Source organism: Falco punctatus (genome assembly GCF_963210335.1).
Source record: "Falco punctatus genome assembly, chromosome: 11".
In the NCBI taxonomy this organism is placed as follows: Eukaryota; Metazoa; Chordata; class Aves; order Falconiformes; family Falconidae; genus Falco; species Falco punctatus.
The window spans coordinates 2,815,202-2,834,372 of NC_137591.1; the positions used below are offsets into that span (position 1 = coordinate 2,815,202).

General features: G+C 41.1%; 1 protein-coding gene across 8 annotated transcripts in view; it reads right to left on the reverse strand.

Moving 5' to 3' along the window:
- RAVER2 (ribonucleoprotein, PTB binding 2) overlaps positions 1-19,171 on the reverse strand; it is a 38,226-nt gene that overhangs the window by 9,937 nt on the left and 9,118 nt on the right. For 3 of the 8 annotated variants that reach the window (XM_080407264.1, XM_080407266.1, XM_080407265.1), the window contains exons 2-9: positions 17,446-17,512; positions 11,642-12,111; positions 7,525-7,716; positions 6,506-6,632; positions 5,511-5,596; positions 2,010-2,114; positions 1,676-1,787; positions 333-565 (exon numbers count right to left, since the gene is read on the reverse strand). In XM_080407264.1, the coding sequence (XP_080263390.1) occupies positions 333-565; positions 1,676-1,787; positions 2,010-2,114; positions 5,511-5,596; positions 6,506-6,632; positions 7,525-7,716; positions 11,642-12,111; positions 17,446-17,512 (1,392 nt within the window). The remainder of the gene's footprint in view (positions 1-332; positions 566-1,675; positions 1,788-2,009; positions 2,115-5,510; positions 5,597-6,505; positions 6,633-7,524; positions 7,717-11,641; positions 12,112-17,445; positions 17,513-19,171) is intronic. The other 5 variants (XM_080407267.1, XM_080407263.1, XM_080407261.1 and 2 more) reach the window with 4 other exon arrangements.

Below are 19,171 nucleotides of genomic sequence, written 5' to 3' on the forward strand. Positions count from 1 at the left end.
TTTTCAGTCTTTAAAAGGAACATTACTTTTGAGATAATTTCATCATCAAATACTATGAGGTATACATATGGAAAAAAAAAAACCCTCCAGCATTGTAAAGACTCCTTTGTTAATTCATCTGGACCTTTCACCAAAGAGCATTATTGTTCTCTCCCTATTATTCATAACTGAAATGACCTTACAATGTCTCCTGAATGATCCTGTGATCTAGCAAATTTTACAGTGAAGAACTACAATAAGCAGTTGCAGGTAACTCTTAAGCATGTTAAAATAAAAAACTATAAAATCCACAGACAAGAAAAAAGAAAATACTTGTATTCAGTGTTCCTTACCCCCAAACTTGTATCAGTACTTTTTAGTTGATTTTGTTGTTTGGCATGTCCAGTCCGCAAAGGTCCCACAGAAAGATTTGTTAAGGTCTGATGATACGGCTGTGAACCCGAGACAACCGCTTCGGTAGGCGGTTGTTTATCTGGAGCATTATTTTGCCCTGGTATAGCTTGTCCAACAATGTGCTGATTCGGAAAGAATGGCAGCATGCCCATCCCTGCTGCTGCTGCTGCTGTTTGAATTGGAGTCAGATTAGGTGCCGCAGTCAACCATAAATGGAGAAACTTTTATGTTAGACAAGATTTATCAGTACATTTTGTTTGTGGTTTCTACTAAGTGATGAGAAAAACATTTAGAGATCTATTTTACAGCTGCCCCAGAACACTGGATTCTAACGATAGTTTTTTGTTTTTTACCACCTCAGGAGCAAACAACTCTATTTAAAGCTAACACAATTGAAGAAACTCCTGACTTTTCTAAATGTTCACCATGATAAGAAGTTACTTGGTGTTCCTGTCACTTTCAAAAACCCCATGAACAACATCCCAGAGGATCCTGCATTGCAACAGACAGGAAAATTATTTTTACAAACAAAAGAGCCAGAAAGTATTCTCCAAAATTAACATCTAGACATTCAGAACAGGTTTTTCCCCCACTCCCTCCCCCAAGCTTTTCCTTGCTCCTCGTTACTACCATAACTCAGACCACGTCTAGAACCGCAGAATACATGGCTCTCAGTGGAGGAAACAAAGAAGATGTACTAGAAACAGCACAACTGATCTCTCCTCATAAAAATTGAGGGCATGACTGGTGCAGAAATCTGCATTCAAAGTTGACAGCTGTCACAGACATTAAAGCTCTAGTACTCAATGAAATGAATGCAACAAATCTATCTGCAGTGCCCCTTCAGCTACTCAAATTATCTGCTTTGAAACCACAAACCCCAAAATTTTGGTCCTAAATAAAAACATATTCCAAGTGTACTAAAAATGGCAGTAACTGAGCAAGCAGAATATTTAACAACCTGCCACAACCAATTTCAACCAATGCCACAGTGTACTCTTTCTTCCCTGACAAACAGATGAGAGAAGCCAGGCAACAAGTCAAGATATATTGTTTGTTTCCTGCTTAAACCAGCAGGTTACCATTGGTCATATAGATACATAACTTGTTACCTTGCTTAACTGTATAGCTATATAACGTGCATTATTGTCCAGCTCTCTGCCTACCTTACTGTGCAGTCAAAACATTCAAACGTATTATTGCTTTTGCCACAGTGGGAGAAAGCGCGTAATTCCAAGCTGAGCATTTATACTGATTTGGTATGAAATAAAATGTCACTTACACTTAAGAGTTTCTCCACGGGCTCCCATGCCTGAGCTCACTGATGGCATTACCCCTATTCCCAGTACTGTCTGAAGCAGCATTGTTGGAGGTTCTCCCAGCAAACCTGGTTTCTGTAAGGAAGAATAGAAAACTCTCTAAATGAGTCAAATAATCCATCTGTAGCTCTTTCTTATAACTTTCACATTCAGTTAATCTTTTTAGATATACTAAACTGTTAAAATTATACTAGACAAAAACAGTTATCTGTTTTAGCAGTTTTAAGAAAGTTGAAGTTGACAGTCTTGAAGTTGAAGAATGAAGAAAGACAGTCGAAGTTGAAGTGATGACCTTACACTATTAGCCTTAATGTTTTCAATCTTCATCAGCTGCTGCTGTGGCAATGGTAGGTGAGCTGGGCTCTGCAGCAGTAAGTTAGATGTACTCCCCAGAATTGAACTCTGTGGAATTATTAAAAAAAGTGTTAGCTAACAGTCCAGGAAAACAGTACATTCTTGAAACATTTTCAGATGATACTTCTTAAAGAAATCTAGATTACTTTCTGAGTTAATACGGCAAAGGAAAACAGCTTTCTTCCACAGAACTTGATTTTTGTTTCATTCATATTTCAAGTTCTTCTAACCTCTCTTCCACCTAGCCCTTTTTTTCACCTCAAAACTACAAGTATGCTTTGTGATGGCTTTTACAGGATCAAGAGTAACTCCAAATACAATCCAGACTCCATTGCAGTCCCTGTGTCTAAGCCAAGATGGAAAGTGCAATGTGTTTGGAGCCTCTGCAGACAGACTAGATAGGGGAGTTACCTATAGTGCCAGTAAGAAAGATGAGACACAAGGATTTCAGGGGATTAAGAGCCCTCTGAATAAGGACTTCATTGTTGTTAACATCTGCACTGTGCCTTGCATTTCAGTTTTAATACACAATCTCTGTCAGGTATCTATACACTTCACAGGACTCAGCTGTAACTGGCAGGGACTCTCATTCCTTGCTTTACAGTGACCAAACAGTATCTTCACTTTCAAAGAAGAATATCCAGATATGCTTCCCCTCTCTTTTTAGTGGCAAATATCTACATGAAATTCTATTCCAGAACCATTAAAAGGCTTACAAATCACAGTGCCTACAGATTGCCAAGTCTATAAAATATTAGTATTTTTCATTCAAAACATTCTGCATCAGTTTGCCAGCAGAACCGAGACACTTAACAACTTTGGGGCACCATGTTCAGACTCTGCTACTGGTATATTCAGCATTATGTGGCTTAAACGAAACCTTATGTCCACTCTGGATCAAAACCCACATTATGATTCATCCTAGCTGAGCACCGGCTTGAAACTGTCTGACAGCAGCTTCTGAGCATGATCTGTGAGGCAAAACATAAATTGCTCAACAAACCTTTTTGTACAGTAGTGCAATAAAGATATATGGGACACTGTGTCAAATCATGAGTATAGCCTTCCTCATTTTTTTGAAATCTCCTACATAGGAAAGATCACCAAAACCAGGTAATGAAGATGGAACCCCACAAAAGCAGGCAGCCCTCCCAATGCACGGCTCTGCAGATTTTGCCACCTCCTGCAAAACACTTCAAAACTATTTTCAAGCTTAAGTTTGTCTGAATATACAGCCCTCTGTACCTGTAATATGGGCTTCTGGACTCAGAAATGTGCAATTTAAAACAAAAAAAGTGCCATATCTACATTAGTTATATATCTGCTCTTTTAACTGTCTTAGTGATTTCCATTAAAAATTATCCAGGGCTGTTTATTGTCATCGATACCAGTGTTCTTCCTTCTTGGTTACGTCAACAAAGAACATTTACTAGTTCAACTGCAAAACTTTCAGACATACAGGAGTGGAAAATCAATTTGGTTTGAATCCTCAAAAGAAAGTCTCTGGGTTAATAAACATTCAATAAACTGTTGGATGACTGAGGGAAACACACGACTGTGAAAGCTTAAAATGCATTATTTTAGCACATGGTAACTATAACTAAGAGAAATTAAAAGAAAGAAGTTTAAAATCATGCCACCTCCACAGTTGAAAGATTACTTAATGAATAACCTGTTGAATCTTGATCAAATTCCCCTCTGTTGAATCTTTTTTTATGGATTATTTTCTAATGTTGTGGCATAGTCATCCTAAACACATTATTTCTCTTTTTTTAAAATCTTTTTAACTTTTTTTTTAAAAAAACAACTTTATAAAACCTTGACTATAAAATAGCAAAACCAAGATATACAGTAAGCTGAATCAGGGCGTGACTGGGGAGGTGGGGAGAGAGTCAAGCCAAGACACTGTGTCTGTTCCTCTATCTTGCAACAACACTGAATTTCAAGACAATAAAAACAGTGACCTGGTTCTCTGGCTTTAGAGAATACTCTGAAATAAGTCACTGAATAACAGAAAAATGTGCCTAACAGAAGGAACTGGGATAATCAAATCATTGTCAACAAAATTCAGGCTATTAGACCAGGTTTGGAGCTAATTAAATGACAGGAAGCTCCCTGGAAGAGAACTAGACTTGTAAGTCTTCCTAAAGAGAAAACACCAAGTTGTCTAGCTGCAGCGCTCTTAAGCCAAAAAATATTGGATCATCATCAATCACACTGTTAACTGTGTAAAACATGCCTGTCTCCAGCTGCAATTAGAAAACACTCACATTGCCTTCCAAGGAAGTACAGACTCTCCAAGGCTGAAGAGAGAGCAGCAGTAACTAATCAATTGAAAACGTCATTTAAATGGAAGAAGTACAAGCAAAGAATGATGGTTTTTCTTATTGTACAGGACCAAAGCAACCCATCTGAAAGGGCAAAATTAAGTAGCATTTATTCAAAATGAATATATTCACCTACCAGTTTTTAGCAGAAAAAAACCCAGAAAAGCTAAATATACTTAGCAAGTATCTCTGCATTTTGGTGTGTTTGTTTTTTTGTTTTCCTAAGATCTTTAAGTCTGTGTTTGCCAAAAGAACAGCAGAAATAACAACTAATTGTATTTTATTTTTTAAATCGGAATTTCTGAAACACCAGAAATAGTTAAGTCAAAGCAAATGAAATAGGTACTTATGAAAATCCCTGCCATGAATATCACAGGCAAACCTCGGCTTCTGGAGCTGGAGCAGTCTCTTAACAGAATCTCAATACAAGGTGGAAGCCAGGCTGCTGGCCAAGTGCACTGCTGCAGGGAGGAGTTCTGGCTGTGGGTGCTACTCTAGCATATACTCATCTCCAATTTCTAGGGCAAACTCACCCAAATATCCTTTATAGTACCTTTCAGAAATTCTGGTGTCCATCTGGAATTACAGATGCTCTCAGAATACTTTAAATAGCTTAAAGCTTGGGGGTTATTTTTGACTAAGTAGTAACATCTGAAAATCACTATTTTTTATGGCATATATAGCACATTCTAGTCCCTGCAAACTTTAAAATGAAGATAGCAATGCTAAGCTTTTTGGCTTGAATAAGATAAAACAATCAAGTCTCCACAGGAGAAGGAAGTGTTATGAGTCTGCATTCTCCAAAAGAAATGGCTGTGCCATGCTCCTCCAGCACTAATTTAAAGAGGACTTTTTTTGCCAGTAATGGCAAGTTGTCTCTACATCAGCAGGTGTTAGCAAATCAAAAGCTCAGTTAAGATAAAATAACTCACTGTGGATAGTAAGCACACTCTGCTCTTACATCCCCACAGGCATCTCATAATAGAATGCTTTTCTTAAAGATAGCTTTAATGAAAACTCCTGATTTCAGTTGTAATTCCTTAAAACTTTTGAGAATATTTTTCATGCTAAGATCTCCATAAATATCTATTTTGACAGAAGTTATTTTGTCACATACCTGATGAACTTTATTCAACTGCAAAAAAGGTGGGCCAACTGCGGAATTTATAAGGTGAGGTAAACCTGCTGATGCTCCAAGAACTGCTTTAGAAACACAAGAAAACATTGTAGGCAAGTAAAAAATCTTCAAAAGAGTTATCCTATTTTTTTTAATTTGGTTTTCATGAAACTTTCCAGTGTACTAAAGGTCACTATAATGAAACTTTTCAATACACCCAGCTCTGATCTGCAATTAAGAGCACATGAGACACAAATACACTCTCAAGGCTCTCCTCTAAAGCTGAGTTTCACTCCAAGATTCAGAAATGCCTGGAGCTGATTACAAGACCACAGCATTATCTCAAGTGCTTTGAAAAGTCAGCATTAGCTGTCATATTTCTTTGCTGAAGTGGCCACTTCACACAATTTCTGTGTTATCTTCTGTCAATAGATCGTGTTACAAACTCTTAGCTGTCCCCCACTTGACTCTTCAAATTATCTGTTCTCATCTCTGTTCCTAATGCTTTTTCACCATCTGAAATGTGGTAAGATTGTTTTTTGTATGTTTAATAACATCCATCCTAGTAAGACGACAGAGGAATGTTTCTGGGCAATACCATTACGAATGCTGTTTACAACTACGGTAGCACCCAAGTGAATCAAGATTTACATTGGAAACAACAGGAGAAAGACTCAGGCTGCAAAATTCACATCTAGAATCAGATTTCAACTTGTCATTTTAATGATGTTTTCCAAAACCATTTCATTTTAAACCCATTTCTAATATGAACATTCAGAGACCACAGAGTTAATATGAAGACATTTTTAGGTAACACTAAATTTTACCCAAGCACAAAGCATAGCAATCCACCTCCTGCTTTCATAAAATGTGAAAGTGTCTACACAAACACACTGCACAGATTTTAAAATAGCATTCCTCCTTCACTCATCTGCTGAAAGCCTTGTATCACTAAGAACATGGTTCCTTTTCTTAACTGTTTTTAAACAACTTACCAGGTTTAACAGCATGTCCACGCAACTGGGGTTGCAGTAGCATTTGCAACATTGCTGGATTGTTAAAACTTTTCATAATCTGCACTGGATTCGGCTCTGGAAGCAAGCCTTTTCTGTTGTTCCTCATCTCCAATTAGAGAGATACAAAAATGTTAGAATCCAGAGAAAACAAGGGATACATTCAAATCCCTCAAACTTGTGTGACAATGACACACAGAACTCATTTTCCACAGAAAAACCAACTCCTTCCCTGTTTCCTGCTCTTTTCCCTGTTCATTTTCCCTCAAATGAGATACCTAACAAACTATTCCCCCCCAGAACTTCAAGCGTATTATTTTTCCTGAGACACATTTATTTTTATCCCATAAGCCAAGACAGAGTTATCAATAAAGTATATGAAAGGCACTGTTAACATGAACACCACACGCTGTTTTATAATAGTGCCAGTCATCTCTTTTATGAAGACATGGGCTAGAGCTAACCAAAGTAATGAAACTTTTCTGCTTCTACATTTAAGACAGCATCATGTAACACTTATCACATCCAATTTTCTAGGAAATAACTTGCTAAGACATGTGGGTGTAAAAATCTCTCTTCTATATTGAGCATGAAATTAAACTATTTCTCTTACCTTGAAATTTACCTCAAAATTGACTAATTCTTGCCTGTTTTAAACCAAGTTTAGCTTGCCAAATGACTCTATTTCCCATTACTTTATTTTTTTTCAACTGGAACAATTTATCTTACAGAAAATTAAATTTACAAAAATCCCAGAGCTATGTAAAGCGTAATTTTGTGATATCCTACAGCTGTATTTTACCCTTCCTCCTTGCAGGATATGGCCATTCTTTGCCTAGGAAAGAGACTTAATTGGGCTGACTAGATTTAAAAAATAATTAAAAAAAAAGCTAATGCTTCCAAAAGCTTGGCTCCTTTTCCTAATGCAAAGCAGCTGAATGCCTCTGACCCAATTCAGGTGTATCAAACTCATTCTGAAAACAGATTTGCAAGTATCTTACCATCCTTTGGGCTGCTATAAGTGCTGCTAACGTGCTTCTGCCTGGTGCTCCTGGAGCACAGTATGACACCTGGATTCTCTTTCCTTTGATAGTCATGCCATCAGTGACTTCATGTACTTTCTCAGCCTGCTCTGCAGTTTCATACTCAACCACAGCAAAGTCACCAATGCAACTGTCTTCATCCTGAGCAAACTGAAACAACATTTCACAGCACGCTGAAAAAACATACAGAATTTCAGGAACTGCTTTGCAGCACTCTCACCTATCCACAATAAAACACCTCACAAGCAGCCAACACCCTATGTCAACGCCTACCCAAATCAGTATGTTTCTTTCTCAGATGTACTAGATATAAGCTGAATATCATAACTTCATATGATATTTGGCACACATACTCTTACCAACTTGAAATACCACCTTCATGTCAATCTAATCTCGGAGAACCTGAACTATGAAATGTATTTAACAATTATTTTCAGAATGAAAAAAGGAATGAGAAGGAAATTGTACATACAGGTGTATGCTACTATAATCTTTAATTTGCATGAGGATAAGAATTACAAATTCATTATTGTTCAGTTTTTAAGCCTACAATAATAAAGATGTCATTCATCAGACTGTGTGGTAGCTGTTGAAATATATAATGATGCAAATTCCACTGATATATACTGTCTTTTAGGAGAATATGAAGTGTGCGGTTGTATTTAATGCCAAGAGAAGATGCCAGACTGATCAATCAAGCAGACTGGAAACAGGCTTACATGGAAAACAATGCTCTGTCCTTTGTTTCCGGAGTTTTTATAGCAGAATGAGCAGATTTAAATCAAACAAAAAAAGAGGGTGAGAAGGGAGGGAATAAAGCTTAGGCAAAAATCTCCAGTCCCAAAATGAACAGAAATGATATACTGAAACTAGCTCTTATGTGGAACAGAGGAAATCTCTAGATTTCACTGGATAAAAATAACCTATTCACAACTATTAGGACCCACAAACTTACATGAACAATTGAAATAGAAATCTCAAAGATTTTGAAGAAAAAGAAGGTGGTCAGATCTTTAATGCCACTGTTAAAAGACTGGCCTCTGGGAAGAGCTCTGAAAAACACACATATTTTGATATACAAATACACACACACACACACATATATATATGCTATGTATATATGTGTGTGTGTGCGCGCCTATGGGAGAAACACTGTATTTTATTTTGACATCAGTTTAGCTGCACTGGTAAAGACCTGAAGTACTTGTGAAAAGAATGGTTTGCAGCTATGGCACATATTGCAGTTTCATGCACAGTTAAAAACTCCCTTTACATGGGGAAAGTACAGCTACCAGTGTTCTCACAAACAGATCAGTATTTTTAAACTTCCCAAGTAAACAGGTACAGAAGAAAAGCCCTCTGTCCCTATCTAGGTAACAGTGGAGACTTCCTTGTGACAATTGACATAAGTTGACATAAGAAACGAATGAGCTTTTCTGGTTCATTTTATTAAGCAAGGGATGAAATACATTCCTATAAGTCCTAGGAAAAGTCATTTTTCTAAGACCCATGTATAAGTATTTGGCTTCAGCTTTTCCTGACGCAACATTTCTATTGTAAATAGAGGAGACATCAAAATGATTAAAAAAAAAAATGGTACCTTTGGAATAAAATGAAATAAACCAGAGTTTATTTAATGAGTTAATCTAAGATAAAAGATCATATTTACATGATGAAATACTGTGTCAGAGTTACCAGCAGAACCAGGCCATGAAAGCAGCACTGAACAGCTACATTAAAAGGAGCCACGCCAGGAGATGGGCAGAATAGTTTAAAGTGACCCTACCAGGGGGACAATCTAAATGCAGGAGTGGTGTGAAGGCTGGACTGGCCAAGACCAGGAAAAGGAAGGAAGACAGTGGCAGTAGTCACCAAGATGTAAAATAACAAGAGTGAATGAACATTTTAGTGGTTTTTCTAAAACATGTTCATTCTTCCAGAAGTTTTCCAGACAAAGGCACTTCTCCTAGTTGTTCTCTATTGAAATTCCCTCCGCACTGACGTTTCTGCTACCCTGTCCTCTCCTTGTTTCCTCTTATGTCTCTGCCCATCATTTCACACCTCCTTGCTTTTTTCCACACTTTTTGGGGTCTTCTTCCTCCTCCTTTCTTTGTACTTAATTTTTAGGTCACCTCTCTCATAAAACCATAATTAATTAGCACTATTGTGATGAGAATTCATCCACCACCTTCCCTTTTTCATCTACCAAATTTGAACTACTTGTTTACCTACCTCCACCCTCATATCTTCCCTCTCCGGAGGGCTCTGCTTCCCCCGTTAGCCCATGAGGTTCATCTCTGCAAACTAGCACCTCTGCTGCCTCTCCCCGCCACCTCTCAAGGCAGAGCCTCCCTTACCAGTCAGCACCTGCTGGATGCCCAGTGGAAACAAGGCGTGACTGAGAACAAATCACACGTTTATTCTCTGAGAATCACCAAGAATGAACTGTAAGTTATAATGAGTGAACCTATTTTTCTTCTATTATCATACTTCTATGGTCTACCTAATTAGTCTGTTACAGAGTGTGCTTATTCAAGTGATAGGTAATATAAGAATGTGCCAATAATGTTTTCTTGGATATATTTTTGTCTGGGTGCCTATTTCCCAATTCAAAAATCATACTGTCTGATTCCTGTATTTTACAGAAATGTATTTAGTGCCATTTACTGATATAACACATACACAGATGCTCCTCACTTACACCAGGTGTGACCCATGTATCATTATGATTTAAGAAGGAAGGTAAAGCCCATTCTTAAGTGCCTCTAACTGCACTGTAGAATACTGTTAGTGAAAACCATCTTTATCAAAGCTTGTTACTCTTTGAACTTCAGAATTTTTGAAGGATGTTGAAAAATTGCTGGGGGAGCCGATAACAGCCTCCAGATTATCTGACAGCTGGAAAAAAACCCTGAAGTAAAAGACTTTAAAAGATCAATCTGTTTAGCTAATTAAATAAAGACTGAACAAGTGACTTGATTAAAGCATTTAATACCTTCTTACAGGAAGAAAATGGTAGGGAGCAAAGGCTCCTCTATTTAGTCATCAGTGAGGTAAAGCTGAAGCCAGATACATTCAACTGAGAAAGACAGAACTGCAAAATAACAAAGGAAGGGCAGTTTCTGTAAAGAGTTTCTTCCAATTTATGCATCTCCTAGTGTATTTGGATCAGGGAAGTATAAGGATGTACTTTAACTAACTACAAATCACTGGGGCTTGAAAAGAGCACTAGCCAAATTGTGATGGCCTGCAGGTGGTCAGACTAGACAGCCTGATGGACCTTCTGGTCTTAAGATACTGGGGATCTCTGGTTACTTATCCCTGAAGCTAATCCCTGAGCAGCCTTCCAAGACACTTAAGAAGAAAAACCCAACTAACTGAAATCATACCCAACTATGTGACTATGTAGAAAGCTTTCTTTCTACTGTCTGTTTATGCTATGTTGTTCTGCATCACTTCTACAAGCAACATTTTAATCATGGTCTAGTATCTCACAAGCCATGAAGATGAGTAGGAAACCTTTATACTTGCAGAGACTTCTGTACCTGCAAGCTTTCCAAAAGGCATACCACTTGTATCACTGTCAAGCCCAGCAACTATGAGATCCCAAGCCTACATCTTCCTCAGTCAGGGAAAAAAACACATTACATATTTGCAGAGATTTACTAAATATATTAATTATATATTCTCCTTCATCTAAACTGTTGCACTTGTGATATTCATATACTATACCTTTCCTTACTGAGCAATAAAACCATGAGCAACATTTACTTTAAAAGTTCTCTAAAGTATTTCTAAAATTAGTTTCAATAAAATACATGAGGAGGGGATGTCTTACAAACATCTTATTGGTGCTTCATGGGTGTGGTGTCCTGCAGAATTCCCAGGTAACATAGACCAATCACTGCAAATCCATATCAATAAATCATTTGTACCACATCATGTATCACAATGCAGATGCATAATCATTTACTACTTAACGTAAAAATAAAAGTATAAGCAAGCAGTGAAGCATGCAAATACAGAGCTACTTAAATCAGACCTTGATCTTACAGAAGATACAAATTCAACATACCTGACAGAACACAGGTTTATACTTCAGTGAGAAAGCTTGGATCAGTTCTTTTGAATCAGCATAGTCTTTTTGAAATTTATCTACACAAAGGCACTTAGAGTGAATAAGATTCGTGGTCAGCAGGTTCACATCCATCCACTGTGCAAAGAGAGTGCTCTCATCTAACTGTTTCCCCAGAAGTTCCAGTCTTGCCTTTGCAGCAGAGTCCTTCTTCATATATTCCACAAAGCCATAACCCTTTGAATGGCCAGTAACTTCGTTATAGACCAGAAAACACCTCTCGACATTCCCATACGCACGAACAAGTTCTTCAAACTCTTCCAACGTAAATGAAATGGGCAAATTAGTAATGCACAGCAAAGCATCTGTTGGTTGCAGCTGCACGGATATTTCTTTTCCCCGGAGAGAATACTGGTGAAATTTCTGAATTGCATTTTGAGCTTGCTCTCCATTTAACAGAGTAACGAAAGCTGTAAGAGACCAAAACAAGTTATATCACCTACCATAGCTCCTCTCCAGCTACAGATGTAATTACTATACCTCTCCCTCCCCCTAAAACCCACCAATGTAAGTCACAGGAAGAATAAGACTTTGCGATGTACCCTGAAGATGCTATGGATAGATGGATATGCTGTAATACATATTTTACAATCTAGCATTATCAACTGGACATCGTAAGTAATTAACTCCAAAAGTGATTACAGAAACACAGATACATACAACCTAACTACTTGTAATACAACAAAAAACTGTATTTGGGAAACAAAAAGAAACTAAATTTTCTACTGAAGTCAACACATTCCTGATTATACTGATTATCTTTGACAACAGCATCAATAAATTCTCACTTCAGGGTTCCTGGACCTTTTTTGGGTTTTCAGTCCATAATGCATTTCACACAATCAGAGGCATACCCTGGATGCGGTCGGCAGGCACCTCTAGAGGTCACCTTGAATAACCTCCTCCTCAAGCAGGGCTACCCAGAGCCGGCTGCACAGGACATCATCCAGGTGGGATCTTAATATCTCAAAGGATGGAGACTCCACCCTCCCTGAAACCTGTAACGGTTCTTGCTGACCCTGTTGTGGTTTAACCCTGCTCGTAATTAAGTACCACACAGCCGCCCCCTCACTCCCCACTCACCCAAAAGGATGGAGAGGAGAACTGGAATGTAAAACTCCAGGGTTGTGATAAGAACAACTTAATAATGAAAACAGAATAAAAATTAAGAGAACAATAATAATAATAATGATTATGACAATATCACTTATAATGAAAAGGGGGCTGGGGGAGTGCAGGTAAGAATAAAATCCAAAGACAAAAAAAGAAGGAAAACAAGTGATGCACAATACACCTGCTCACCACCTGCTGACTGATGTTCAGCCAGTCCCCAAGCAAAAAATGGCAGATCCCAGCCAACCCCGGTCCTGGTTTCAGCTGGGATGGAGTTAATTTTCTTCTTAGCAGCTGGTGCAGTGCTGTCTTTCGGATTTGGTGTGAGAACAATGTTGACAGCACACTGATGTTTTCAGTTGTTGCTGGGTAAAATTTATACTAAATTAAGGACTTTTTGGTTTCTTGGGCCCAGCCAGCAAGAGGGCTGGAGTGGCACGGGAAACTGGGAGGGGACACAGCCAGGACAGCTGGCCCAGACTAGCCAAAGGGGTACTCCATACCGTATGACATCATGCTGAGTATATAAACTCTGGGGGAAGGAGGAAGAAGGAGAGGACATTTGGCATTATAGTGTTTGTCTTCCCAAGTACCTGTTAGGAGTGATGGAGCCCGGCTTTCCTGGGGATGGCTAAAAACACCTACCTGCCCATGGGAAGTGGTGAATGAATTCCTTGCTTTGCTTACGCGTGTCGCTTTTGCTTTACCTATTAAAACTGTTCTTATCTCAACCTTTCAGTTTTACATTCCTTTCTGACTCCCACCCCCGATCCCTCTGGGTGAGGGGGAGTGAGCAAGCGGCTGCGTGGTGCTTGGTTGCCGACCGGGGTTAAACCACAACACACCCCCAAGTTTATGTACCAAGCAGGACTTCCCATGATATGGAACCTCCCTTTGGCTAGTTTGGGCCAGCTGTCTTGGCTGTGTCCCCCTCCCAACGTTTTCTGCCCCTCCAGCCCTCTCGCTGGCAAGGCTTGAGAAACTGAAAAGTCCTTGACTTAGTATAAACATTACCCAGCAACAACTAAAAACAGCAGTGCGCTATCAACATTGCTCTCGCCAGAGCCACAACACAGCACCGCATTAGCTACTAAGAAGGAAATTAACTTTATCCCAGCTGAAACCAGGACACCCTCGCAGTGAAAAAGTGTTTCCTGATGTTCAGAGGGAAACTCCTGTGGTTCAGCTGGCACCTGTTGCCTCATACCCTGTGAACTAAAGAGGATGCAACAGTCTGTAGCGAACCACACATGTGGGTCCGTGTGTTTTCTTCCAGCGCCCAACTGAAGGGCAAGGCACAGGGCAGTGCCAGGCAAACACGCTGGCTCATTTCAGGGACCGACAGACAACTGTCTTGCACTTCACACAACACTGCCAGCCACTCCTGGATGGACGGCTGGGCAGCGGGACACGTCTTCAACGCCAAAGTTGTGAAAGATCACCTTCCAGAAAACTCCACAAACTTCTTTCTTCCAGAATAGCCTTCAAACCCACAAATCTCGGCAAGTACCACCCAAACTCTTCAACAGAGAGCAGAGCGTAGGACGTGCTGCTTTTAACTCTCTTTTAACCTTTGCTGAGCTGCTGTTCTTCACATCCTACAGCTAATTTATTTGCTTCCCCAGCACTACCAACTCTCGTTTTCCGTTTCATTTTTATTCTTTACTTAGTTGTGTCTTCTCATTTGACCACTGGAAAAGCGGGATCACATGGATGCAGCACCAACTCCAGGCACCAGCCTTGGTGATGTCACGGACACATCACAGTGGGGGCTGCTCGTGGTTGGCCACCTCACAAAGGGCTCAGTGACACGGTTGCCCCACCTCGGGTATAAAAAGGGCTGTGCTGGCTCAGACCGCCAGACAAGGCAGGTGAGCAACAGCTGCGAGGAGCAGGCACCGAGGGGAGGGCAAGGGGGCTGGGGCTGACCACAGGAATGGAGCGTGACTTCTCTTTTGTTGTTTCTCCTGGGAATTACAGCCAGACTCTTGGAAAAGGACGCAACAAGGGCACGGCTCCTGTCCCTTCTCAGCTCATCACTTGGCGTGAGAGTTCTCAGCGTTCTACAGGACAGATAAGACAGTCCTGGCTTCTACCCCATCCTGGTTTCTCAGGGAGCCTCCCGACACCATAGGCAAAGGTAGCTTCACAACCCTCTCCCCTGGGTAGCCCAGGGCTGGCCACCAGCCCTGGGGATGTCCCGTCCCCTCCATGCCACAGCAGGCAGAACAGCAGCAATGGCCCATGTCATGGTGGCTAAGGGACAGCCTTGGTCCAGGGCAGGTGTTGCCTGGCTCTCTGGGATTCATATGATAGACAGCCTTGGCACAAGGCTGGCCCGGTTCCAGGCAGGGAAGCGAGGGCTGCTCATGGCCATAGAGAGTGGCTGCCGAGGTCCTTGCTTCTCTGCTTGACAGCCACACCCTGGACATGAGCACAAACACACAATGGCACAGTCCTGCGGTCTCCCACCTTCTCACTCAGGGAGAGAGCTCTCAACACTGCATGGGACAGATAAGACAGCCCTGCCCCCCTACACCATCCCGGACTCGCAGAGAGCCCCCCAAAAACATGGGCAAAGGGAGCTCCACAAAATTCTCCCCTAGGGAGCTGAGGGCTGGGACACAAAGCCCTGGCCCAGGACTGGGCGTGTCAGGGTGATGTCACAGGGGGCCAACTGCTTATGCTGGTCAACCGACAGTTGTGCCATCCCCCTTATCTCTACCCCATCCAGGTACCACAGGAAGATCAAAGGTGCCCACTACCATGGATAAAGGCAGCATCAGAAGACCCACCTTATACGTACCCCAACATCATCCAGCAGCCACCAAGACGGTGCCCACAGCCATGGGCAAAACGAGGGCTACAGCACCCACCCCGCCTGTATGCCCCCCTGCACCCACGGGCAGCTCAAAGGCACCCACAGCCGGGGACAAAGGCACCTCTGCAGCAGCCACCACCTCTCTACCATGTTCGGGTCCCACCGGAAAACAGAACCAACATGCAGCCGTGGAGAAGTGGACCCCTGCAACACGCACGCTGTCTGCAACGTGTCTTCGTCCCACAGCCAACAAGAAGGCGCCCACAACCACGGGCAAAACGAGGGCTACAGCACCCACCCCGCCTGTATGCCCCCCTGCTCCCACGGGCAGCTCAAAAGTGCCCACACATACGGACAATGGGAGCACCACAAAACCTGCTGCATCTGTACCCTGTCATCCTACAGACAGCCAGAAATTGGCCATGGGCAAAGGCAGAGCTCGAGTACCCACTGTATCCTCACCACATACAGCTCCCACAGGCAGCTCAAAGGGGCCCGCAGCCGAGGACAAAGGGAGAGCTGCAAAACCCAGTGTTTCTCTACTCCATCTAGCTCCCACAGGCAGCTCGAAAAGTGGCTGCAGACATGGACAACGGGACCACCAAAACACACATGGTATTTGTACCCCGCTGTCATCCAACAGCCAACAGGGAGGTGCCCACAGCCATGGGCAAAGAGGGCGCCGCACCACCTACACGACCGACACCCCATCCAGTTCCCACAGGCAGCTCAAAGGTGCCTGCAGGACTGGACATCGGAGCTGTGCAGCATGCAGCACGCCTCTCTACCATGTCATGGTCCCACAAGCAGCTGGAAGGAACACGATGCCACAGACAAGGGGACCTCTGCAACAGCCACGGCAGCTGTACCCTGTCATCATCCAACAGGCAGCAAGAAGTACACGCAAGAGCAAATGGAGTTCCAGATTAAATTAAATCGTTCTTCTCTTATTCCTTCCAAGTATTTTCAGATACTTCTCTTTACACTGAACAGAGGCATTCATTCTCAGTGTTCAGCAGTACCTCATACACAAGCTGGCCTTATTCCAACTTCAATACATTTTTAAGGTAATTGGACAGTAAAGTACAAAGTTTTGCTCCTTAAGAGGCAGCTGCCAAGAAACGCCATCATCTTCACGGGATCCTGACAGAATTCTGTTACATACACCGCTTTAGTATTTTTCCTGAAAACCAAGGTTGCCTGAGGAGATGGTCCAGGCTGCAGGACCTACGGCAATTTGGAAGGACAGCAACACACAGAGAATTATTTGTCCATTTCTGTACCTCACAAGCACTAGGGATTCGCCAATTCCCCATTTAGGGAATTAAGTTGTAAATGAAGGAGTGGACCAAAGTAATTCAGGACATTTCCTTCAAAGACTTAAGTATTCCTTTAATAAACCGCTGCTGGCTTAATTACCCAACACAAATACATCTGGAGCTAGGTTCATCTTCCTCCAATCCTGTCACAGGCACATGTCGTTTGTCCTAAGAGAAGTCTCAGGACTAGTTCTTCAAAGGGAATCAGACAGTTGAGGTTAGCTTTGTCCCAAAGAGTCACTCCCTAAGGGAACACACGAGAGAGATACCATAGTGGGACGACCTACTGCTGGCTGGTATCAGTAAGGCTTCCAACTTTCCATTGGCTTCAGTAGAAGGTGACAATCTATGCAGCTAAAAAACATCCCAGAGGGACAATCAAGCTGTATGACAGCGGAGAATTTGATGACTTCACACACTGCAGATGATCTTCCTCACTAGTTTCACCACACAGCTGAAACGGTTGACACTGGCAGATTTGAAGTTCTTACCTGTTCTTTTATTTCTGTCCACATAACAGTACTTGATCTCATAATCTTTAAATAAGTCATGGATTTCCTAAAAGAGAGAGAAACGTCAGATGAGTAATTCACCAGAGCAAATAAGGCCAGAAATTAATCAAACAAAAAAAAGCAAAACACAACCAAAAATGTTTCAAATAAACAGAAAATCTGACCATAGAAACACTATCAAATATTTGTTTTTAAAAGAGTCGGTTATAATACTGCAGCAATGTTTTTATCTCATGTAAAAAATAGGCTTACTGGATTTGATTATTTTACTTCTCGTTATATAAAGTCACGTAAGCACAACAGGGTGTCCTGTTGACTGTCTTTTGACAAAGACGAGTAACATCACAGTTCATAAAAGTAGCAAAAGCCCTACAATTTCTCCAAAGGACTGCCAACATATTTAAAATAACACACAGACAAGAAGTACTGGCAACATCACATCATGCAGTTTACTGAGGGCAATGCTGTCATAAAACACAACAGTTGCTTTAGTTGCCTGTAAATGCTCAAGTTCGCTTTAAAATATTCTCAGTCTTTTAATAATGAATATTCTTTTAACCAGAAGATAATCGTGCACAGAACACCCCCTGGAAAGTATCCTCTATCAACTATGCACAGACGGTCAACGAAGAATCAATCCAAAGCATTACTTACTCGCGCTAATTCACAGGGAGAGAGCAGGGGTGTGGGAGGGGTGGGGTAGGAGCAAGCCTAAGAGGTTTGTACCCATTTGCTATAGCTATTCCCAGTAAGAGCAAGGTGTATGCACATGCCCCACAAAACCATGAACGATTATCAGTTCAGTGGTGAGAATACAAAGATGAACTTTAATCATCCCCAAGAGGAAACCATGAGTAGCAACCTGCGTACGTGTATTCTTTCAGTTGGATCAATCTCATACACAATAGCAAAAGACCATCTGAATAAGCAAAATAATCCACCAGCTTTCTCTGAAAGTTTAATTGCAGACAATTGCCAGTAGCCCAGCCTACTTGCCACTTTGTTAATTCGATATATACAGTCTAAAGGTTAATTGGGTTCTCTGTGACTGGTATCAGGTGTATACCTTTTAGTCAAGTGAGCACCAATCTCTAGTTTCACTAGTTAACAGCTGTCAAATACTACATTAATAAAATATGGCAGCGTTTCTCAAGCTACCTCTTCTCAAGACATCCTCTATCAGATGTGATAAGGATGTGGTTTCTAAAAAGCTAAATATGCCAGGCACAATTCAAAGATTCGAGCCAGGTAGGCGATTGGACATCTCTTTGACATGAATTAGATGGTAGTTTCTTGTCAGTCATGAGAGACCGGGAAGACACTTTCTGCACAGTTTTGTACAGCTCAGCTGTATTGTGCCACTGAAAACTCCAAAGAAGTTATTTCTGTCCCACTTAGAAAAAGAGGGATATATTTACCTTTTTTATTTCTTGTATGATTTTACAAGAAAAACACTGGAAATTTTATATGATCACTAAGTAGCAGGCAATACTATTTCAAAGTGCTCTGAACACTCTTTTGAAAGTCATCTGTGAATCATATGATTTCACATGATTTCCCATCAACTGTTTGAAACTTTAATGGAAAGAGAAAATAGATAGTACTGGGCATATTTTTGTGGGGTAATTATAAGGTCTCATGTGAAAAATGATGAGGACATAAGAAAGATTTAAAATGAAAACCTAAATTAAGGAAAGTAATTTTA